At 50.6% G+C, this 21,681-nt stretch overlaps 6 protein-coding genes and 1 long non-coding RNA gene across 7 annotated transcripts; 2 read left to right on the forward strand and 5 right to left on the reverse strand.

Moving 5' to 3' along the window:
- The first annotated feature begins 128 nt into the window (after window positions 1-128).
- On the forward strand, window positions 129-4,951 carry stambpl1 (STAM binding protein-like 1). Its single transcript, XM_058069265.2, has 12 exons — window positions 129-380; window positions 574-698; window positions 778-995; window positions 1,094-1,169; window positions 1,303-1,398; window positions 1,479-1,694; window positions 1,763-1,901; window positions 1,980-2,104; window positions 4,076-4,213; window positions 4,302-4,414; window positions 4,561-4,660; window positions 4,758-4,951. Exons 2-12 carry the CDS (start codon window positions 669-671, stop codon window positions 4,812-4,814), a joined length of 1,308 nt encoding a protein of 435 aa, XP_057925248.2. The 5' UTR covers window positions 129-380; window positions 574-668; the 3' UTR covers window positions 4,815-4,951.
- Window positions 4,952-4,984: 33 nt separating this feature from the next.
- Window positions 4,985-7,426, reverse strand: acta2 (actin alpha 2, smooth muscle). The gene is made up of 9 exons (XM_058069276.2): window positions 7,262-7,426; window positions 6,644-6,805; window positions 6,444-6,572; window positions 6,272-6,382; window positions 6,118-6,202; window positions 5,888-6,049; window positions 5,624-5,815; window positions 5,386-5,567; window positions 4,985-5,290 (listed from the first exon to the last, which is right to left on the reverse strand). The coding sequence occupies exons 2-9, from the start codon at window positions 6,770-6,772 to the stop codon at window positions 5,147-5,149; spliced, it is 1,134 nt and encodes a 377-aa protein (XP_057925259.1). The 5' UTR covers window positions 6,773-6,805; window positions 7,262-7,426; the 3' UTR covers window positions 4,985-5,146.
- A 976-nt stretch (window positions 7,427-8,402) lies between these two features.
- On the reverse strand, window positions 8,403-13,048 carry noc3l (NOC3-like DNA replication regulator). The gene is made up of 21 exons (XM_058069250.2): window positions 12,887-13,048; window positions 12,180-12,384; window positions 12,000-12,108; window positions 11,773-11,927; window positions 11,620-11,682; window positions 11,379-11,512; window positions 11,120-11,281; window positions 10,944-11,037; window positions 10,701-10,876; window positions 10,510-10,638; window positions 10,310-10,441; window positions 10,145-10,225; window positions 9,977-10,077; window positions 9,832-9,904; window positions 9,706-9,769; window positions 9,555-9,626; window positions 9,294-9,475; window positions 9,026-9,154; window positions 8,863-8,960; window positions 8,689-8,770; window positions 8,403-8,598 (listed from the first exon to the last, which is right to left on the reverse strand). The coding sequence occupies exons 1-21, from the start codon at window positions 12,893-12,895 to the stop codon at window positions 8,455-8,457; spliced, it is 2,394 nt and encodes a 797-aa protein (XP_057925233.2). The 5' UTR covers window positions 12,896-13,048; the 3' UTR covers window positions 8,403-8,454.
- Window positions 13,049-13,115: 67 nt separating this feature from the next.
- Window positions 13,116-14,985, reverse strand: LOC131124803 (uncharacterized). The gene is made up of 4 exons (XM_058065580.2): window positions 14,719-14,985; window positions 14,453-14,615; window positions 14,198-14,383; window positions 13,116-14,128 (listed from the first exon to the last, which is right to left on the reverse strand). Exons 1-4 carry the CDS (start codon window positions 14,860-14,862, stop codon window positions 13,245-13,247), a joined length of 1,377 nt encoding a protein of 458 aa, XP_057921563.2. The 5' UTR covers window positions 14,863-14,985; the 3' UTR covers window positions 13,116-13,244.
- Window positions 14,986-15,300: 315 nt separating this feature from the next.
- On the reverse strand, window positions 15,301-18,232 carry nudt13 (nudix (nucleoside diphosphate linked moiety X)-type motif 13). The gene is made up of 9 exons (XM_058069282.2): window positions 18,177-18,232; window positions 17,836-17,933; window positions 17,610-17,752; window positions 16,529-16,633; window positions 16,352-16,458; window positions 16,165-16,290; window positions 15,983-16,094; window positions 15,747-15,901; window positions 15,301-15,647 (listed from the first exon to the last, which is right to left on the reverse strand). The coding sequence occupies exons 2-9, from the start codon at window positions 17,913-17,915 to the stop codon at window positions 15,438-15,440; spliced, it is 1,038 nt and encodes a 345-aa protein (XP_057925265.2). The 5' UTR covers window positions 17,916-17,933; window positions 18,177-18,232; the 3' UTR covers window positions 15,301-15,437.
- A 109-nt stretch (window positions 18,233-18,341) lies between these two features.
- rpp30 (ribonuclease P/MRP 30 subunit) lies at window positions 18,342-20,832 on the forward strand. Its single transcript, XM_058069270.2, has 12 exons — window positions 18,342-18,499; window positions 19,090-19,148; window positions 19,213-19,269; window positions 19,343-19,408; window positions 19,498-19,569; window positions 19,641-19,730; window positions 19,796-19,912; window positions 19,971-20,000; window positions 20,067-20,104; window positions 20,172-20,251; window positions 20,327-20,413; window positions 20,483-20,832. Exons 1-12 carry the CDS (start codon window positions 18,418-18,420, stop codon window positions 20,527-20,529), a joined length of 825 nt encoding a protein of 274 aa, XP_057925253.2. The 5' UTR covers window positions 18,342-18,417; the 3' UTR covers window positions 20,530-20,832.
- On the reverse strand, window positions 20,639-21,489 carry LOC144898608 (uncharacterized). The gene is made up of 3 exons (XR_013627501.1): window positions 21,214-21,489; window positions 20,979-21,134; window positions 20,639-20,859 (listed from the first exon to the last, which is right to left on the reverse strand). It is a non-coding gene; the product is annotated as an uncharacterized LOC144898608 (long non-coding RNA).
- Window positions 21,490-21,681: the final 192 nt, after the last annotated feature.

The raw sequence follows: 21,681 nt of genomic DNA on the forward strand, positions 1-21,681 counted from the left end.
GAATCCGCGCCATTCTGCTGTAGTGTAGCTGAAATATTTGTCAGAGTAAGCATCTCATCGTGTTTTAGCTTGGTCAGCGCATGCGCACAAAGGAGCGCGGCACCTCGTTAGGAGTGTCGTCTCTTCGTCTGTAGACGATCTTTGAGCTCCACCATCCCTCGGCGTGCGGAAGCATGATGAGCTTTCAGCCATTTTAGCGTCTTTTTTAAGCACAACGAGCTTGATTTTTTTCGTAAACACAACTAGCTTCTATTTAGCTCAAGTCCAGTCGTCGTCACTTTCCAAGGGAGCGTCAGGGGCGGATGAGAGCTCGCCTCGTGTTCGTGTGGTCGCGGTGACGCGCTCGGCACGTGCACGCCAGGGCAACCGAAACTGAAGTGGTAAATTGTCTCTTTTGTTTTATTCACGTCAGCTCTTATTTATTCTTTGGTTTGTTTTTTCCCGTTCATGTCAATTTGTTACCATTACTTTGAAAAATCTTCCACTTCTTCCAAGTACACCTGCTACAATGGCATGGCATCATGGGTAATGTAGTCCTATGTATTTGTGTGTGTGTGTCCATCGTCTCTGCAGTAAAGCGTCATGGGAAGTTTGACACACACAAGACCACCGAGCGACAACCTGATCCTGTGACACACACACACACACACACACACACACAGTAGGTGATGGACCAAGGCTTCAGCTTGACTACACTGGTGAGTGTGGGTGGGGGGTGGGGGTGAGGTCAAAGGTCAGATTAGTACAGTCTTGAAAAGGTGTCATGTCATTGTACAGAAGAAAATGGCGGCGGAAGCCGACTACACCGATGTGTCGCTCACCGCCCCCGAGCGCGTACGAGCGCTCGCCAAGATGGGTGCCAACGTCGAGATCAACGAGGACGTGGAGCCGTGGCGTTACTTCCGCTCTGGCGTGGAGATGGAGCGCATGGCCGCCGTTTACCTGGAAGAGGGAAGCCTAGAGAACGCCTACGTCCTGTACACCAAGTTCATCACGTAAGAACGCACTGTTGGACGCTCCTCCGCAGCATCACGTATTCATGTGTGTGTGTGTGTATGTGTGTGTGTGTGTGTGTGTGTGTGTGTGTGTCCAGCTTATTTGTGGAGAAGTTGCCGGCCCACAAGGACTACCAGCAATGTCGCGTTCCAGAGAAGCAGCTCGTCATGCAGGTGAAGCTAAAGCTAATGCTATTTGTATGTCAACAGACAGTATAGCCAATAAGATGGAGTGGGTGTGGTCCAAGGTCTTCCGGTCTGTCAATCAGCTGCAGGGGGCGTTATTCCTGTTCCTGACTGTGTGCAGAAACTCCAGGATGTTGCGTTTTCCCGCAAGGATGAACTGAGAAGACGATTGGAGGAGAAGTACAGCAGAGAACACGCCCACTTCCTGCAAGTCCAGGTGCCACTTCTGTGTTCATATTAGCAAGGAAGCACGGTTGAGAGAGTTAGTCATGTGACCTGAGGTTTTGTCTCCCTCAGAAACAAGCGGAGGCCGATGGTAGGCGGGACCAGCCACTGCAGCACCTCCCCGTATTGGACGAGGACAGGAGGCGTGTCCGCTTGCTGGAGTCGGAGAGGCAGCGCGTCGCCGCCATGCGACGCATGCAGATTGAATCGGAACAGTTTCGCTACTTTGAGGAGCAGCTGAGGCGACAGGAAGTGGACAACAGGAGAGGCGAGGGGGCGGAGCACAAGGTGGTTGTTAGCTTCGCTGGAGTTGACAGTCGGTGTGTGGTGTTACCATAGCAACCACCGTTTCTTAGGTTGCGGAGGTGCCAGACGGCTCCTGTTGGTCTCGACAATCAATAAGGGATGGCGTACGATCGCAGCGGGCGGAGCCCAACAGAAAGAGGCCGCCTCCTCCTGTCAGCCAATCAGCCGCCACGCTGGCCGCTGTGAACAGTAAGTTCACCTAGCGACCTTCCAGAATATTCTGTCATCTGCACATCCGTGTAAGTGCGCGTGTGTGATGTTGTCCAGGTGAGAGGGCGGAGCTTCTAAGACGAATGGTGATTCCCAAGGACTTGACCTCTCGTTTCCTTCTGCTGGCCGACTCCAACTCCGCCCACGGGATCGAAACCTGTGGTGTGCTGTGCGGCCGCCTGGTGAGAGTGCTGGTTATGAAGTCATGAGTTATGATGTAATGGCTGGGGAGTTATGATGTCATGGTTGGGGAGTTATGATGTCACGGCTGGGGAGTTATGATGTCATGGCTGGGGAGTTATGATGTCATGGCTGAGGAGTTATGACATCATGGCTGGGGAGTTATGATGTGACCGCTGCTGGGTTATTACATCATGGCTGGGGAGTTATGATGTCACGGCTGGGGAGTTATGACATCATGGCTGGGGAGTTATAACGTCATGGCTGGGGAGTTATGATGTCATGGCTGCTGGGTTATGATGTCATGGCTGCTGGGTTATGAGGTCATGGCTGGGGAGTTATGATGTGACCGCTGCTGGGTTATTACATCATGGCTGGGGAGTTATGATGTCACGGCTGGGGAGTTATGACATCATGGCTGGGGAGTTATAACGTCATGGCTGGGGAGTTATGATGTCATGGCTGCTGGGTTATGATGTCATGGCTGCTGGGTTATGAGGTCATGGCTGGGGAGTTATGATGTCACAGCTGGGGAGTTATGACATGGCTGGGAAGTTATGATGTCATGGCTGCTGGGGAGTTATGACATCATGGCTGGGGAGTTATGATGTCATGGCTGGTGGGTTATTACATCATGGCTGGGGAGTTATGATGTCATGGCTGGTGGGTTATTACATCATGGCTGGGGAGTTATGCCACGGCTGGGGAGTTATGATGTCACGGCTGGGGAGTTATTACATTATGGCTGGGGAGTTATTACATCATGGCTGGGGAGTTATGATGTCATGGCTGGGGAGTTATATTGTCACGGCTGGGGAGTTATGATGTCACGGCTGGGGAGTTATTACATTATGGCTGGGGAGTTATGATGTCATGGCTGGTGGGTTATTGCATCATGGCTGGGGAGTTATGCCACGGCTGGGGAGTTATGACATCATGCCTGGCGAGTTATGATGTCACGGCTGGTGGGTTATGACATCATAGCTGGGGAGTTATGATGTCATGGCTGGTGGGTTATTACATCATGGCTGGGGAGTTATGATGTCACTGCTGGGGAGTTATGACATCATGGCTGGGGAGTTATGATGTCATGGCTGGTGGGTTATTACATCATGGCTGGGGAGTTATGCCACGGCTGGGGAGTTATGATGTCACGGCTGGGGAGTTATTACATTATGGCTGGGGAGTTATTACATCATGGCTGGGGAGTTATGATGTCATGGCTGGGGAGTTATATTGTCACGGCTGGGGAGTTATGATGTCATGGCTGGTGGGTTATTGCATCATGGCTGGGGAGTTATGCCACGGCTGGGGAGTTATGACATCATGCCTGGCGAGTTATGATGTCACGGCTGGTGGGTTATGACATCATAGCTGGGGAGTTATGATGTCATGGCTGGTGGGTTATTACATCATGGCTGGGGAGTTATGCCACGGCTGGGGAGTTATGATGTCACGGCTGGGGAGTTATTACATTATGGCTGGGGAGTTATGATGTCATGGCTGGGGAGTTATTACATCATGGCTGGGGAGTTATGATGTCATGGCTGGTGGGTTATTACATCATGGCTGGGGAGTTATGATGTCACGGCTGGGGAGTTATGATGTCACGGCTGGGGAGTTATTACATTATGGCTGGGGAGTTATTACATTATGGCTGGGGAGTTATGATGTCATGGCTGGTGGGTTATTGCATCATGGCTGGGGAGTTATGCCACGGCTGGGGAGTTATGACATCATGCCTGGCGAGTTATGATGTCACGGCTGGTGGGTTATGACATCATAGCTGGGGAGTTATGATGTCATGGCTGGTGGGTTACGACATCATGGCAGGCGAGTTATGATGACAGGGTGGTGAGCCGTGACATCATGGCTGGGGAGTTATGATGTTACGGCTGGGGAGTTATGACATCACGGCTGGGGAGTTATGATGTCACGTCCGGTGCATTAATTGACATCCGTTCTTCTGGCAGCAACACGACCAGTTTGTGGTGACCTTCCTGGTGATCCCAAAACAGTCGTCCGGTCCCGACTTCTGCGACATGGAGAACGTGGAGGAGCTGTTCAGCTTCCAGGACCAACATAACCTCCTGACGCTGGGCTGGATCCACGTAGGTTCTTCTTAGCCTCTTTAGAATCCTGCTCAGACCTTCTCCTTGCTACGTTTGAGCGTGTGCGTGTGTTTGTCTGTGTGCTCAGACTCATCCCACTCAGACGGCGTTCCTGTCCAGCGTGGACCTCCACACGCACGGCGCCTACCAACTGATGCTGCCGGAGGCCGTCGCCATCGTCTGTGCTCCCAAACACAACGAGTGAGTAGCATTATTCCCCTAAGTCATGTGACTCCGCCCCCATGTGTGAAAATGAATGAGACTAGCTTAGCATAAGCACATCTTCCTGGTTATGCTAACGTGTTGCTGGTAGGCTCGCTAGCTAAGGGCATGTTGTTGTGTCTCAGCGTTGGCGTTTTCAGGCTTACCTGCGCAGGAATGTCGGAGGTTTCGAGCTGCCGCCTGAAAGGTTTCCATCCTCACTCCAAAGACCCGCCTCTTTTCTCGGTGAGAAACTCTCGTCGTCTTCGTCATCCGCAGCCACGCAAACCGGCTTAGCAAGTCCAACGCCAGCGCTCATGTTGCTATGCGTCTGTCCTCTCAGGTGTGTGAGCATGTGCAGGTGAGGGACGCCACCATCAATGTGCTGGACCTCAGGTGACACAGGTGACAGGTTGGTCTAGCTCCCCTAGAGGCAGGAGGACTAACTTGCATTTATGTGCTCTTGCTATTGCTATTGCTAGCTAAGCATTTTGCTAATAAATTCATATGTGGCTTGAAAGGCTCGATGACTTGTTGCTGTTGCCGTGACAACAAGAGTGAAACACACACTTTTTGCGTCTGAGAGCTTTTAATTGTCGCCTTTCATATTTATCAGCCAAAATAAAAAAAAAAAGATAACTTTATGGAGGCGGGGCTTATGTTGGGGGACGTCTCACAGGTAGGAAGTTGGACCGGAAGCACAATCACATGACAGATGACGCGTGAGCGTGCCTAGAAGCACTTGCGGTGGACGATGGACGGCCCCGCCTCGTCGTACTCCTGCTTGCTGATCCACATCTGCTGGAAGGTGGACAGCGAGGCCAGGATGGAGCCGCCGATCCACACCGAGTACTTCCTCTCCGGGGGGGCGATGATCTGATTGGGAGACATCATTGGTGGATCTTTAGCCTTGCCGACGACGACGACGACGACAACAACAACAACGTCCCGTTACGACATTGAAGGCTCACCTTGATCTTCATGGTGCTGGGGGCGAGCGCCGTGATCTCCTTTTGCATGCGGTCGGCGATGCCCGGGTACATGGTGGTCCCGCCCGAGAGCACGTTGTTGGCGTACAGGTCTTTGCGGATATCGATGTCACACTTCATGATGCTGTTGTAGGTGGTCTCGTGGATCCCGGCGGACTCCATGCCTGCCGGAGCTCAGCGTTAGGGTGCACACGGAAACCGAGCGGACTTCAGGACTCACCGATGAAGGAAGGCTGGAACAAAGTCTCGGGGCAGCGGAACCTCTCGTTGCCGATGGTGATGACCTGCCCGTCAGGGAGCTCGTAGCTCTTCTCCAGGGAGGACGACGTCGCCGCTGTTCCCATCTCGTTCTCGAAGTCCAGAGCCACGTAGCACAGCTTCTCCTTGATGTCCCGCACAATCTCACGCTCGGCTGTGAGGACACACGATGGTGAGAGAGGCGATGTCCCGTCGCCCCGGCGGCGATGTCACGGGCGGACCGTACCTGTGGTGACAAAGCTGTAGCCGCGTTCAGTCAGGATCTTCATGAGGTAGTCGGTGAGGTCGCGACCTGCCAGGTCCAACCTCATGATGGCGTGAGGAAGAGCGTAGCCCTCGTAGATGGGAACGTTGTGGGTCACACCGTCCCCGGAGTCCAAAACGATACCTACGCACACACATAATGGTTACTTGCGTGCACGCACGTGGTTGGAGGATCTAGAAGGTAGAAGATACCTGTCGTGCGTCCAGAGGCGTAGAGGGACAAGACGGCCTGGATGGCTACGTACATGGCGGGGACGTTGAAGGTCTCAAACATGATCTGAACACAAGAAGATCAATGGCTGACACCCATGTGACACGAGTGCTGGTCTTCAGAGTGCTACCTCACCTGGGTCATCTTCTCCCTGTTGGCTTTGGGGTTGAGCGGAGCTTCAGTCAGGAGGGTGGGATGTTCCTCGGGGGCCACTCGCAGCTCATTGTAGAAAGAGTGATGCCAGATCTGAGGTGCAGAAGACACATTCAAGGTCGGAGTTCAAATTTGACAGGAAGTGATGTCAGACCTTCTCCATGTCGTCCCAGTTGGTGATGATGCCGTGTTCGATGGGATATTTCAGGGTGAGAATTCCTCTCTTGCTCTGAGCCTCGTCGCCGACGTAGCTGTCCTTCTGTCCCATGCCCACCATGACACCCTGACACACACGCACGTTATTTGTAAAAAACTGAACTTCTGTGAAAGCCGCCCACGCTGTGGACCAGTCACCTGGTGCCGGGGTCGGCCCACGATGGACGGGAAGACGGCTCTGGGGGCGTCGTCTCCCGCGAAACCGGCCTTACAAAGACCTGATCCATTATCACAGACCAGAGCGGTGCTCTCCTCGTCGTCGCACATGGCAGCAGGGGGGGGCTAGGACACCGAGTCACGCTGCGGGGGACACCGAGGTGGACACGTTAGCTCCAAACTCCACTCAAGTCCAGCAGGACGTGAACAGAACCGCCACACGTCCACATGCAACGCACTCCTAATTTGGGCATGATCCTCGGCCCTCCATACCCCCCCTACCTCCCTCCCTCCCTCCCCCTCCCCACCCTCCTTTCAGCTGTGTTGACCGTATTTGGTCATGTTGACGTTCCACAGCTGGCCTCCAACCAGACTATCATCTCATGTGGACCATCACCTACACGCCCAGGAGACGTCTCTTAAGTCGAACATCATCATGTGACCATCCCTCAACCTCATGATGAGAACGAGGAAGAGGATAAGTTGGTCGTGATGAAGGTGAGGACGAGGAGGTGATGAAGTTGAGAGTGAGGAGATGAAGAAGATGAGGAGATGAAAGTGGTGAGAAAATGACAAAAGTGAGGATGAGGAGTATCTTACCGTGGTGTTGGGAGATGAAGGTGAGGTCAGGAGAGACGAAGTGAGGGTCCGAGCAGAAGGGAGCGACCTTAAGAAGCCTCCTCTCCTTTGCTCCTTCCCTCCTTCCTCCCTCCTTCCCAAACATGGAGTGGTCCTCCATTGCCGCCTTCCTCACTCTCATCCTCTATTCCTTATAGGGCAGCCTGGGGGGGGTCATCATGCCAGGGCATGCCATCATGCCAGGGGGCGTGGTCAGTGCTTGTCTCCCATCGTGCATTGCTGAGGCTAAAGGTCAACGTGTCAATAAAAGGGGCGGAGCTTTAAGAAAGCACCCTAATGGTTTTTGAAAGTGCAGGTTCTTGTCCTGACTGGGATGACTGGGATGAGTGATGGCGTCCAGCTGTCCTCGCGCCATCCTGGGACACGCCCCCTCCAGCCGGCTCCACCAATCGCTGGTGGCGAGTTTTTTCCCGGCAGCGGCAGCAAAAGTAAAAAGCAATCAATAGAAGTCATGATCGACTGCAGTAGGAAGCATCGCGAGGGACATGCGCACTCTTCTCCTTAAAAGGAAACTTTACCGCGGGAAAAGCAGACTTTCTACGCCCAAACTCCGCCCACGGAGCCTTGTAGGAAAAAAGCCCAAGAAATTCAGCATGAAGCAAAACAATCCGAGTGTCATCAAGTCCTAAAATGGAGCTGAAAGGATCCATGCCCCCCCTCCCCGTCTTAGTCTCATGTAAGGACAGGAAACATGTCGGGGAGGGACCACCGATTGATCACCATTGTCTCCAGTCGCTTCCTTGACTTTGCCCGAAAATGGGAAAGCGCGTGTGTGTGCGCTCCCGTGGGAACGCGTGAAGCATGCTAGCATGTTAAATATGTCTCCAGACTCCACAGTCTTGTCCAATTAGGAATCATTTAAGGAATGTTAAGGTGTGCAGTGGCGCTCAGTGACCGGCAGGCGGCGCTGCGAGCTGTTGCTGATGCCTTCAAGAGCCGAGAAAGACGCCAGTCATCATCATGTCACCTGCCGTGTCGTCCATCCTGAAGGCATCAGTGGACAGGAAGAGACAACAACGCTATCGCTAAAAAAAATTCTTTGGGTCCGACTCATCAATTTCACCATGAAGACCAACAATAGAATTGATACATTTAAAATTACATTTTAATTTTTTTAAGAAACATTCTACAGGCAACTGGGACATGTGATGATGTCACACTGTGTGTGTGTGTTTGGTGGGCGTGTGTGTAGTAGTAGTAGTAAAGTCTAGCTCCGCCTCCTCAGTGGCGGAAAGGATGTTGTCGACCAGCCGCTGCAGGTCGGCATCGAACATCACCGTACCGATTACGAAACGATCCTAACAAGCAAACAAGGAAAACAATTTAAGGACGCAATGCATATAAACAGGCGTGTGTGTGTGTGTGTGTGTGTGTGTGTGTGAGTGTACCTTCTTCTTGCTGGGTGGTGCCACTGGGGGGTTAAAGGTCATATCATTCATGGCGTAATCCTCAAACAGCTGCACTGGCAACCTGGACAAAAAGAGGTCACGTGACAGAACCCGCGGGGTCAACGCAACGCAAGGAGTGTTACCATAGCAACCGCACACATCGCACCACCGTACCTGCGACTCAGGTCCACGCCGAGCGCCGCGCTGCCTTCGCTGGGAGCGCCGTGGCTCAGATGGACCGCCAGCCGCCGCACGACTGGATGGAAGTGTCTCTATAACGGGACGTCACATGACGTCAGCTGACATGTGTGTGACTTGTGTGTATGTGTGTGTGTACCTGTAGTGTGTGTAGCTCCCACAGTCCTGTGTTCTGAGCATTGCAGTGTTCCGGTTGGTCCAGTTCTGGTAGGTAGAAGCCGCTGCCCTGAACCTCGTTGTCCAGCAGGAAGTCACACTTTGGAAAGGCCTGACACACACACACACACACACACACACACACACACACACACGTTGAGGCATTAGCAATATTTCCTTACTGGGCTAGTAGGGGCGGAGCTAAACTAAAAAAAAAAGTCAGACTGAAAGCGTCAAGTGGACGCACTCACGTGCATGGTGGCTCTGTTGGCGGCGAGGATTCCCACGCTGGCGTTGGGCAGGACGTGAAGGCTGAGCATGCTCAGTCGCTTGACGAACGCCATCGCCCTCTGCAGCGTCACCTGCTTCTTGCGGCGGACCAGCATGGCGTCCAAGCAGCGCAGGACGATGCCGACGTCGTCGTTAGGCGTTCCTGAGTGACCCGGGTATTGATGTCAAGGCTCGTTGTCGACCCCCCAGCACCTAATTCAGAGACGTGTGACCACACCCACCTGCGTGCAGCTGAGGCAACATCTTGTAGAGATGCGAGTAAAAGTTGAGCGGGTCGATGTTGAGAACGTCGCCTGAGATACAAAGACAGGGAATGTCATCACTTCCTGCACTTGCTGCCAGTGACACACACACACACACAAACACACACACCTTGTCCGGACAGGATAGTGAAGACGGTCTGGATGCAGTGAAGACTCTCCCGATTGGTTAGATCCTACACATCAGTTGGTCATCAATGCAATAACTTTTAGTGGGCGGAGTCAGTGTTATACTCACTCCTGATTGAATGAGGCGCTGTAGCACATTGAGCAGGTCATCGAAGAACTCCAAGTTAATCAAGTGGGCAAAACTGACAGGAAGTGACATCACGGTTAGAGTGTGTATGTTTATGTGTGTGTGTGTGTGTGTGTGCGCGTCTTACTTGGCCAGCCCCTCCAGCACAGCGGAAATAAGAACCGACTTGTGAGCTTTTTTGAGAATTCGGAAGTAGATGAGGAAGACGATGTTGAGCGTTTCTGTATGCTGTGGGGAGGAGATGGAGGAAGTTGGCTTTGGTCACATGACTCAAAAAAAAGAGTCTTCCACTCACCAGTTTGATTTTCTTTTCTTTGCTCTCCGAAGCTTCTGCTTCCAGAAGCTCCTGGTTCAACTTCTCTTCCGCCTTCTTCCACTACACACACACACGCACACACACACACAGCATTGTGAAGGGAGGTCAATCATCCACGGTCATGTGACACACGGTGGGCATTACCTTCCTCTGCATGCGTGACAGTTTGTTCTTCTTGTCTTTGTTGGTCATCATCTTCACTTTGGGGGCCGAGTCCTGCAGGTCCTTCTTCACGTGGACTTCCTTGATCCTCAGACTCAACAGCGTCCTCAGCACCTGCGTGTGGACACGCAGACGCGGCTCAGTCGTCGCTCTCACACGGGAGATGTCACGTGACCGCTTACCTCGGGCCTGACGTTATAGTTGACACTCTTGACCAGACCCGAGATGACGCGCACGGCGGCCAGTGAGGCGCCGCCCAATTTGTCCTGGTGAAAAAGCTTCCCGAAGGCGTCGCAGCACATCTTCGAGACCTGCCGCAGAAACACACGATGGCGTTGACGCCGTGGCACGGACCGCGCGCCGCCTCTCTTACCGTCTTGGTGGAGTCGTTCATGAGCGGCGCCAGCGCCACGATGATGTTGTTGTGGAAGTTGAAGTGTGACATGGCGAGGAGCAGATCGCACAGGCAGCGCACGGCCACCTGGGCCAGACTGCCGTAAGACTCGAACGCCACCGTCTGGCTGCGCTTCCTCTTCATCTGCTTCCAGTCTGCACGCCCCCAAAAAAAACTCGGGTCAGCTGACGTGCGGGGACGGGTGGCGACGTGGTCACGTACCTTTGACGGTCTGCTCCAAGTCCTCCAGGAAGAACTTGTACTGACTCACCAAGCCTTCCTCAAACTCCCGCAGCTGCAGCGTCTCTTTTTTCACCTGCGGTGCCATGACAACATCAGAAGCTAACATGCTAGACATGCTAGTGTGCTAACCCCACCCCCCCCACACACACACACACCTTGACGGCTTTCTCTGCAGCAGTGAGGGGTCGAATCTTGTAGGTGGGGGTGATATCTTTGAAGATCTCCATTAACGACACCATTACCAGTTTCCTGACCGTCACCGCCACGCAAGGCTCCGCCTCCATCAGCATCCCACGCAGCTGCTTCACACACTTGATCTACGTGCGCACACACACACACACACACACACACATATATATATATATATAAATATGAGCTCACACAACGGCGTGTAGACGTGGGCGTCACTCTCACGTTGTTAACGGGGTTGGAAGTGACGGCGGACGCCAAACGGGCGATGGTCAGCTTCCTCTCTCTAATCGTCTGAGCTCGTGCTCGCTCTCGCTCCTCCGCCGTCAGCGGCGCCGCGCTCTGTGGCTCCGCCTCGCCTGAAAACAGGAAGACATCATTTCACCTTGAGGTCTGCTTTTTAAAAAGGGGGCGTGGTCAAATGTTTGAAAGTCAAACAGGTTGGTGCTTTTTACCAAATCCGTACCGATTTCAGCCTCGTGTGGTGTTTCTTCTTCCTCGTCATCGTCATCTGATTGCTTCGTCATCACTACACACACACACACAATCAATCGTTAGCATACTGACAATACCGGTAATCAATAGCGTAGCCCTGGATAATCAATACTGCGGTGGTCACCTCTTTCCAGACTCTGCGGGATGACACCGGTCTTGTCTTTGATGGGAAGCAAATGGATGACTTCCTTCTCCTCCACCCGGGCCATCTTCCTGGGAATCTTCTCATAACTTGGAAGAGCCTCCGATCTTCGCTTTTTGCCGCTGTGAACGGGGCCGCTGCGACGTACGAACGTGAGGCTGAGACACACTTCCTGCGTACATCCCCGCTTGTGTGTAGACTGCAGTTACCATGACGACAAGTCCCTGCCGAGGAAGGAGGCCATCTGCTGCAGATCGCCGTCGTCAATCATGTCGGTGGGAAGACTCTCCAGGAACTCCTCCTCTTCCTCTTCTTCCTCTGACACGCAGAAGATCACATGACAAAACATCAGCAAAGTCAGACTCACCTCGCCGCCGGAAAACTCTTACCGGGTTTCTTGCTGTAGGTCTCCAGTGGGCGGGGCACGCTGAGGACGGCGCCCTTCACCGCCTGTCGCAGTCTCTTCTGCTCTTTCCGTTGCTTCTTGGCCGAATTCTGCTGCTTCATCTGTCGGTTTTTCAGCTTGTTGTCCAGCTTCATGCTGCTCGTCTTCAGCAGACGCCGAAACGTCGGCCGGCGCTTCTTTGAGCGGGGCTGGAAGTCACAGGAAGGAAGTCAAAACAAACATAAGGAAAGCAGACATGATCTGCAATAATCTTTATGAAATCCTGTTCAAAGTTGGTTATTATTTTCTAGGAGGCAAAACAGTGACGTTTGAATGCTTGATAAGGGTAGATATCTATTATAAATAAGTGATGAAGACTACTTGGGGGCCTAAAAAAAAAGGCCACCTAAAAACTACAGAAATACTTCTGGTTACAATGACCACCACATAACATTACACTATTATATCAACGCCACTTAATTCCCATTTACATTTAAATACAACAGACCGACTATAGCAGGAATAGCAGACATTTAAAACGAATATAAAATCCAATGACAATGAATGGAAAGTTTAATTTCACACATTCCTTTACAGAATACGGCACATGAACTCGTCGGAAATGCCAAAATGCCAACATAACCAAACTTATTCCTACAAGGTAAGTACAAGTCATATAAAATATCTTTTCAATTGTAAAGTGACGCTTACCTGTCCCATTTTTACTGTTTTAAAAGGCTAGCTGACGCCTTCTGAACAACTACTAGCTTACACGCGTGTAGCGCGGCACTGTGACCCGGAAGAGCAAAAGCAGTCACAGCGCCCCTAGCGGACGGACGGACAAAATGCATTGACTGCGTTTGTTGACAGTTTTTAATATAGTCTTTTTTTTTTAAGCATCAGTGTGACATCTCTCAGACAACTTTCATTAAAATAAAATAATTTATTCAGCCTAAAAATGTAATTTGATTTCATAATTTCATAATTGACATTTTTAAGGTTGAGATGACTTGATGAAGTCATAGCACAGAGTCCAGGAGATCTGATTGGTCCATTCGCCAGTAGATGTTCAAGCGTAGCCGCACTTGTGCATCTTGAGGTTGCGCTGGTCGGCGTAGCGTTTGCCGCATTTGTCGCAGATGTAGCGTTTCCCCCCGGCGTGGACGTGGCTCTTGTGCGTACGGAGATGGCTGCCCTGACTGAAAGTCTTCCCGCACACGTCGCAGCCGTACGGCTTCTCGCCCGTGTGCACGCGCACGTGCAGTTTGAGGCTGTTGGCGTTGTTGAAGCTCTTGTCGCAGGTCGTGCAGGCGAAGGGGCGTTCGGAGGAGTGCGTGCGCCCGTGCGTGATCAGGCTGCTCTGCTGGCTGAACGTCTTCCCGCACTCCTTGCAACAATATGGCCGCTCGCCGGTGTGGACACGGCAGTGGATCTTCAGGTTGACCGACTGGCGGAAGCTCTTGCCGCAGACGTCGCACACGAAAGGCCGCGAGCCGCTGTGGACCCGCAGGTGGTTCTTGAGGTTGATGGCGTGGCGGAAGGTTTTGGGGCACTGCTCGCACTTGAGGGGTTTCTGTCCCGTGTGTATGAGCTCGTGCGTCCTGAGCGTGACCGAGCGCGTGAAGCCTTTCCCGCACACGCCGCACGAGAAGAACTTCCTGCCCGTGTGGCTGTGGGCGTGGCGGTGCAAGTTTTGTCGAAGGGTGAAACGGCGGCCGCAGAGGTCGCAGGCGAAGGGCTTCTCGCCCGTGTGCACCACGGCGTGCGTTTTGAGTTGCGCCAGCTTGGCGAAACACTTCCCGCATTGCCGACACGTGTGCGGCCGCCCGCCATTTTGTTTGTACGCTTGGCTGTGCGACGCCGAGCTGCTCTGAGACGTGAAGGTCTTCCTGGGACACTTCCACTTGACGTCTGAGTCCGAGTTGGCGTGCGGTGCAGCTTCAAGTTGAGCACCTGAGAAAAGACAGGAAATTGGATGTCATGGTCATATCACAGCTACGTTATCTTTATCGAGATTCTCACGCTCGACGATGGCGTCCAGGTTGACGTTTCCGTGCTGGTCTTTGATGCTGACAGCCAGGACCAATGGTGTCTCGGCGTCGCCTTCCTGGGGTTCCTCCTCCATCACTGAGGTCACTGAAGCGGTATGATTGACAGCCAGGGTTGCGTCCTGACCCAGTGGAGAGACTCCGTACGAATGCTCCGCCTCTGCGTACAGAGCGGGTTAGTTGTGACATCATTGGTGCTAACTTTTTGGGGGCGGGGCTTGGCTCGTACCCACGCAGGTTTTGTTGAGGATGCTGATGATGCTGATTTGTGGTCTTTTGCTGCTCAGCCTGGACTCCGCCTCCGCCTCCGACGGCTTGACGTCCTCCACGATGTTGACTATCTTTCCTAACGTCTCATTGGCCAGCGTCTCCATGATGACGGCAAAGCGTACCTAAGACCGAAAAAGCACGTGACCATCTGTCTTAATGGTAGTACTGACCGCCAATAAAAATCAACCAATGGGAACACAGACCGGATCCAAGCCGTCCACTCACCAACTTCTCCCGGCTCTGTCTGTGAACGTTGCCCGCTACAAGAGGCTGCTCCTCGGCTAGCTTTTGGAGCTCGGCAACCGCGGCGTGGACGAGCGACTCCATGACGGCTGCCAGCTGCGCGTGCACGTCCACGGGGTCGCTCATGCTGTGACACTAAAGGCTAAATGCTAACGACCGGAAGTTTGTTTGGTTTACACTTCGTACAAAGTTTTAAGACGAAAACGACAGCCGGGTTATCTACCGAACAAGTGGAAGTAATGTTTCCCGGAAGTGGCTTTATTTCTATTCCGGTTCCGGCTCTTTTGGCAGTGTCCAATCCTGGTACGAATGTTCTTAAAGCTAATACATTCTGAAGTTTTAGAAACCAAAAATACGACGTAAAACAAAATGTTAAAACATGTTTTTAAGGAATTTAAATATTTAAAAAAGGCAGGCTTTCAAAGAAGATTTGCAGGTGAACGAAGTTTGTGAAAGAGGGATTGATGGAAATCGTTTTACATGGATTTGTCAAAATATGAAAGAAATGCTTAATAAATAGAAAATGAATGAATAAAAACACATTTTATTTGTAATCAAGCGTTTTATTTTGAAGATCAGGAGACATACGTTGGTCGTTATTTTCAGAATAAAAGTCAAAATATTAAAAACATCAGATTTTGTTTTATTTTTAAAAATCTAACTGGACTTCAGACCCGGACACTTAATTTGTAATTTCTAAACTAAGCCGGAGCCACTTCCTGTCCCGCCTCAAGGCGCCGCTGTCGCTCAACCCACTCGCTAATGAGGTGGTGGGCGACGGCGTGTTTGGGTGGCAGCCACAGAACGCCACGCTGGCCTTTGGGGGGCGGAGCCCTCACCTGCAGGGCGGCGGTGAGTTGGTCCAGGCTGAACCAGCGCGCGTCCTCCAGCTCCGTGTGGTCCACACTCAGCTGGATGAAACCAATGTTCACAAAATCACTTTTTCGCTCTTTCAAAACTTCTGTAGCATTAAAAAAAAAAACATGAACGACTGGTGACTGGTGTCTCACCTCAGTGTGGGCGGGACTGACAGAGGCATGGCAGCCCAGCATGAAGGAGCTGTGTGGGTGGGGCCAGTGCTGTGAGGAGCTATAAGAGATGTTCTGAACTTCTAGACCCACCTCCTCTGCCACCTCCCTGCACAGCGCCTCCTCGAGGTTCTCACCTGAAACACGCAGATTAGAAAAAAATGGCGGACATATGACTGCAGCATGCTAATGCTAACAAAAAAAAAAAAAGCGCTGACCCATGTCACAGAATCCAGCCAAGGCACTGTACAAGCCCGGCGGGAAGGACGACTGTCTGCCTAGCAAACAACGTTTCCCGTCGGACACTAGCACGATGACCACCGGCGACATCTGGACGACAACGAGCACAAAGAAGAGTAACATGTTGTGCTCTGAATTCAGCAAAGTGAAGCTACGTTACCATGGGATAAGAGACTTTTCCGCTGCTGCTGCACACTCTCTGACTTCCTGCTTGGTTGCGGCAGGTCAGCTGACCGGTAGCGCCGCAAAACTTGTTGGTCTGATGCCAATGCAGCAGAGCCTTACCCTGAAAGAGACCATTTATTATTAGGTACAGCAGTAACAATACAATTAATCGCAGTATTCACCTTGGCCACTAGAGGCGCCTCCACCCCGGACAAGAGGAAAAAAGCCTTGTTCAGGTCAACAAACGTTCCTTCACACAAGTTCTCCACTGAGACCCGATCCAGCTGGCCTGCCAAACGCATCGACAGTGAAAACAAAAGCACCGAGATGACGTTAAACATGCATTTTTTTTAGCTTACCGACATCGAGGCAGAACTGAGCCTGGTTCTGTTCACAGCCGATCAGAAACGATTCCTTCACCAACGATGCGTCGGTGCCAAGTTTCTGAAGAACAGCTTGCACATCTGCAATCACATGACCACACAAAGTTGTGGTTGAACCCATGAAAACGGTTCTCACCAATGCAAACGGGGATATATTTGGCAGTAACGCATCTAGTTGGGGTGGCGACCATTCTAGATATTTATGTCCATGTTACGATGGATCTGCGCGATCGATCGATAGATAGCGCTGCACCCAAAATGGGTCCATCGTTAGCGCACAAATCGATCGATTTCTGCGCTCACGATCGATGGTATATTACTGCGCCCGGGATGGATGTGTGTAGTTTGTTTAGATGCCAACAGATGGCAGCGCTGAGCGTTGTTACTTACAAGAATCAACAAGAAGTCGATGCATGCAAATTTCAAATCTTTGATTAATTGTCAAGCAGTTCACTTTGTTACCGTTCTCGGCGGGGGGAGTGTAAACCCTAAACCCTAACCCTGTCATTGTACGCAATTAGCAGATCAACGATTGTCATTATATCGTCAGCGCAGTGTCAAAGCATCGGTCTCCAGCGCAAGACAGTTTATATCCATCGTGAGCGCAGAAATCGATCGATTTGTGCGCTGACGATGAATCCATCTCGGGCGCAGCGCTATCGATCAATCGCGCAGATCCATCGTTAGCGTGTAATATCCATATTTCCCTAATGACACTGCAGGAGCTATTTATTAGTGTGTTCCTAGGTTTCTAATATCTGTTGATTTCTTTTTTGTTGTTGTTTTGTTGGGGCGGTCTAGTGGTTAGCGCGCGCAGACCTCACAGCTAGGAGAGCAGGGTTCAATTCCACCCTCGGGCATCTCTGTGTGGAGTTTGCATGTTCTCCCCGTGCATGCGTGGGTTTTCTCCGGGTACTCCGGTTTCCTCCCACACCGCACCGGGGTGGGCCTATGGTTTTTGTACCAGCGCAAGAGAGGCAACAGGAGACAAGGCCCTTGTTCCTTTTTTGTTTGTTTGCTTGGTAATAAAAGGAAATGATGACTATGTCTCGTTCACCTGAGCACTGCAGCATTCTGCTTCGGAAGCGTCCTCCTTCGCTTCGCCGCAGCAGAGGCGCAAGTCGATGGAAGAGAAGAAGACGACCGTTGAGAAGAGCGTCGACGCACGCCTCGTCATCCTGCTTCAGTTTGTTCATGTACCTGTACAAGGACAATCAATGAGTCAATTGAGCAATAAATGATAAATGTCTGTGGTTAGGGTGAGCGTGTGAAGGAACAGGAACCTCATCTTGGAGACAAAGCTTGAATGGCGGGAGAACATCACACATGATGATGCGGACAGGAAGTTCAGAGGTTTCAACATGGTTGAAGAATGAAGCACCTTGAAAACAATAAAAAATTAAAATGAATTGGACACATGAAATAATACCGGGGGGTGTATTTCCGGTCACCTAAATTTTTTTTGACGGCTCAGCAAGTTAGAACAGCCAGGAGTGTTGTGTTTACATCGTACGTCTTTTGTATATACAGACGCCAACAGTCAGAATGTACATTAAATGTTGTTTTATCAGGTTTAGTGACAAGTTCGTGTCATGCGGTACGGGTTTTGGACAACAATTCAGACCTCAGAATCCCACAGCTTCACGACGAGGTCGCCCCCTCCTCCAATTCTTCGGCTTCTTCCGCTCCATACTCTTCTTCGTCTTCGATATTCAACTCCAAAGCGTGTCGGTCTGCCCCCTCGCGGATGGAGTTGGAAACAGCTGGCCAATGCAATGCATCTTCACGAGGACTCCGCTTCCCACAATGCCTTTCGTTGTGGCAATCCGCGTGTTGTGGAGTCCGACCGCTCACATCGCTACATCATGTCTGTCTTCATGGATTTAAACCTGACTTTCTCGCAAGATAAAAGCAATATGCAGCGACTGATTGAGACTGCAGCTCATCGTGAGTCTCCCGAATGTAACTTATAATGAAAGCGTGACTCCGAAGACGACTTTATTACAGCTAGAGTAGTTAGCTAAGCTAGCTTGTTTGTGTAGGAAACACTTGAACAACTATTAAGATACCAATACGTGTGTTTGTATATGTGACAAAATACTTTTTGCCTCATAATAATACTCTCTGGTTCTACCATATCTTACTTATTGTGTGGAAATATGGGCTAATAACTATAAAAGCAATCTTCACTCGCTAAAGGTACTGCAAAAAAGGTCAGTAAGGATAATTCATAATGCCACCTTACTAGGGTACCCATTATGTCATTGTATGGTCATATCACCTTGTACTTCGGTACGAGGTACATTATTAAAAAAACTATTAAACTGTATTATGGAAAGCAGGAAGTGAACAAATGTAACCGTTACTGATTGTAAAAGTACCAGATAGAGGGGTAGGATTTAATAAGCTTTGCTTCTTCCTACTCCTTTTGGACATGTGGAACTGGGAACTGATTATGGGATGCACTCAATTGTAATCTGATGCATGTTCAAATTAAATATTACCATAATAATAATAATATGGTTATCTACCTCCAGTTGGTTTTTCCACAGTAGCCGTCAACTACACTTTTGAACCCACAGCCAAAAAGAAACAGGTAAGAGAGAAACAAACACACACAAGTTCAACCACTTGTATGTAATGTATTTTCCCGTCTGCAGGAGATTCCCTCCCCCACGCCGATCAGTGAGATCATCGCTCAGCTACCTATTGTCCAGGTAACATCAGCACAACCGTGCAAATATATTTACTTCATGTAATACTGTGTGTGTGTGTGTGTGTGTATGACAGGGTCGCTCTCGGCCAATCAGAGTGCTCAACAGACTGACGTTGGTCATGTCAGACTTGTGTCACTTTGTAAGTAATGTTAATGTTGCACCATCACACTCAAAGATGTCAAAGATGATTTTAACACGGTGTTTTCGTATTACTTTTCTCTCCTTCAGAGGCCGAATGCTGCAGAGTATCGAGGTTTTGATTTGATAGCGGTGCACCCAACGACAGAAAAAGTTTTTCACGTGAGACACATGCACGTGCGCGCGCACAAACACCGACACACACAGTGACACGCTTCTGTTTGTTGACATAGGCGGCGTGCATGCAGTTAGACGTGGACATCATTACTGTGTCCGTGACGGAGAAACTTCCGTTCCTCCTTAAGAGAGCTCCAGTCAGCGGGGTGATTGACTACTCTTTTATATGCAATGCTAATAAAAAATGCTAACAGTCAGCGCCTGTGTGTAGGCTGTGGAGAGAGGTGTGGCGTTTGAAGTTTCATACGCCGCAGCCATCAGAGACGCCACCATGAGACGGTACACCATTGCTAACGCGATTAGCCTGGCGGAGACGTACAAAGGGAAGGTACGGATGTTTGTGTCATTCAGTAACAATGATGCTGATGCGGTGGTGTGTCTTTCAGAACGTGATGGTGTCCAGTGCGGCTGAGAAGGTGCGTGACCCCTCACTTTGACCCGTTGTGATGGTCACTACATGTCACACGTTTTTCTCTCTTCAGCCTCTGGAGCTGAGAGGACCCTATGATGTCATCAACTTGTATCCTTCCTGTTGGCACAGCCTACCGTGCCCTATGTGGGTGTTGTTTTCCTGACACGGTCCTCAGAAGTACGTTGTTTGGTCTCTCAGACGGAGATGCTAGAGCAGCCGTTTCCTCCACCTGTCGATCAGTCTTACTTCACGCAGGTAAGTTCCCGCCGCAGATATACCAAGTGAGTGGTGTCAGACAAGGTCCACATAAAAGGTGACTTGTGTGATCAGAAACCAGGAAGACGGCAAGCGGTGTCATTTCCACCAGAAGGATCTCCAAGGAGACCTCCTGCCAGCCAGGGGCTACACCCTCCTCTTGTATGTGACTCTGCATTTATTTATCATATAATCAACCATTCTAATGTTTTTGTCTTCTTACCTTTGCAGGTGACGTGCCTGCAGCCAAACGAGTCAAAACTCAGCAGAAGGACTGATGCAGTCATGTTGGATAAGCGCCGCCCTCCTCAGTGCATGAAAGCTAGTTAGCAAGTGAATAATTACTTCACTGCTATGCAGCACAGAATTAAATTTAGTCTCTTTTTTTGGTCAACTGTTTTAATTTCAGAAGAACATAAAGTGATGTCAACAAAATGCCTTTGAGTTGAGAAATTACAAAAATAAAACTACGTCATCAAAACATTCTTTCAATTTTGCGCTAAACCGACTACCTTCCTGTTTGTCGCTTTCGTCATCAGCTCCACCAATCAGTGGCGTGGTTTCACCGAAGCCCCGCCTCCCTCATGCATCATGTGGTTGATGTGGCCCTGAAAGACGACAGACAGCACAACATTGCGTTGTGTATACTAACGCTGACTCTCCAACTTCTTCTCATTGTCAACGTAATCTTGCCAATGTGCAATAAATAAAGTTTATCTTGTCTTACCGGCTCCCCTGCCAGACATCTGGAACAACAGAGCTGAGGACTTCTGGGTCGGAACACGACCTGAGAGTCCTCCTGACGAGTCATTCCAATCAGAGTGGGGAGGAACTCCATTGGATCGTCAGAAGCCGGAAGTCCCGCCTCCAAACAGACCCGCTTCTACACAATCGACGAATTACTTGATTACAAATCATTAGTTACTGACTAGAGCTCGCACACGCACGTACACGCTCCTCACCGCTCTACAGCTCCATAGATCCACTTCCGGTTCCAAACACCTCTTTACAAGGCGATCACACTGCATGCTAATACCGGCTGGCTAACTAAGCGTCAAAAAGGAGCCAAGTTAACATCCGGTTAACTTGAAAGTGAATTTGAGGCTAGCATCAAGCAAATGGTAGTTTCCCGCCCAATAGAAAGGGATAACTGCTTGATTGACAGGCGCTGTGTTGTGTGGTGGCTCTGTCCTCTGAATGACCACGACCAGTTTTCAACACGAGCGGCTATACACACGTCACTTCCGTGGGTGAAGGGCTTCTTCAAATTAAAAGCACACCATGCGTCTTTTTTTGAGAATCTATAACATATAATTGAATACATAAACATATCTTGAACCGCCATGAAAAGTGCATTTTATTCAGCTATTGTGGATGGCCTTTTAACAAATAATTATAACGTACAATTTACTTACCACGGACACCAGCTT

The sequence above is a fragment of the Doryrhamphus excisus genome, linkage group LG6, assembly GCF_037039965.1.
Source record: "Doryrhamphus excisus strain RoL-2023G ecotype Guam linkage group LG6, RoL_Dexc_Guam_v1.1, whole genome shotgun sequence".
NCBI classification, from domain to species: Eukaryota; Metazoa; Chordata; class Actinopteri; order Syngnathiformes; family Syngnathidae; genus Doryrhamphus; species Doryrhamphus excisus.

Coding starts and splice junctions, on each gene's coding strand:
- stambpl1 (XM_058069265.2), top strand. CDS start 669: ATGGACCAAGGCTTCAGCTTGACTACACTG. Junction 1,695..1,762: donor GCGAGGGGGCGGAGCACAAG/GTGGTTGTTAGC, acceptor ACCGTTTCTTAG/GTTGCGGAGGTGCCAGACGG. Junction 4,661..4,757: donor AAGACCCGCCTCTTTTCTCG/GTGAGAAACTCT, acceptor CTGTCCTCTCAG/GTGTGTGAGCATGTGCAGGT.
- acta2 (XM_058069276.2), bottom strand. CDS start 6,772: ATGTGCGACGACGAGGAGAGCACCGCTCTGGTCTGTGATAATGGATCA. Junction 6,050..6,117: donor CGCCTCTGGACGCACGACAG/GTATCTTCTACC, acceptor GTGTGTGCGTAG/GTATCGTTTTGGACTCCGGG. Junction 5,291..5,385: donor CCAGCACCATGAAGATCAAG/GTGAGCCTTCAA, acceptor TCTCCCAATCAG/ATCATCGCCCCCCCGGAGAG.
- noc3l (XM_058069250.2), bottom strand. Junction 11,683..11,772: donor CCCGCAGAGTCTGGAAAGAG/GTGACCACCGCA, acceptor GTGTGTGTGTAG/TGATGACGAAGCAATCAGAT. Junction 9,155..9,293: donor CCAACAGAGCCACCATGCAC/GTGAGTGCGTCC, acceptor TGTGTGTGTCAG/GCCTTTCCAAAGTGTGACTT.
- LOC131124803 (XM_058065580.2), bottom strand. CDS start 14,862: ATGAGCGACCCCGTGGACGTGCACGCGCAGCTGGCAGCCGTCATGGAG. Junction 14,384..14,452: donor CCTCAACAAAACCTGCGTGG/GTACGAGCCAAG, acceptor CTCTGTACGCAG/AGGCGGAGCATTCGTACGGA. Junction 14,129..14,197: donor CCTGGACGCCATCGTCGAGC/GTGAGAATCTCG, acceptor GTCTTTTCTCAG/GTGCTCAACTTGAAGCTGCA.
- nudt13 (XM_058069282.2), bottom strand. CDS start 17,915: ATGTTGAAACCTCTGAACTTCCTGTCCGCATCATCATGTGTGATGTTC. Junction 16,095..16,164: donor GAAAAGTCTCTTATCCCATG/GTAACGTAGCTT, acceptor GTTGTCGTCCAG/ATGTCGCCGGTGGTCATCGT. Junction 15,902..15,982: donor GGCTGGATTCTGTGACATGG/GTCAGCGCTTTT, acceptor TGCGTGTTTCAG/GTGAGAACCTCGAGGAGGCG.
- rpp30 (XM_058069270.2), top strand. CDS start 18,418: ATGTCTGTCTTCATGGATTTAAACCTGACTTTCTCGCAAGATAAAAGC. Junction 18,500..19,089: donor GATTGAGACTGCAGCTCATC/GTGAGTCTCCCG, acceptor ATCTACCTCCAG/TTGGTTTTTCCACAGTAGCC. Junction 19,409..19,497: donor TGTCAGACTTGTGTCACTTT/GTAAGTAATGTT, acceptor TCTCTCCTTCAG/AGGCCGAATGCTGCAGAGTA.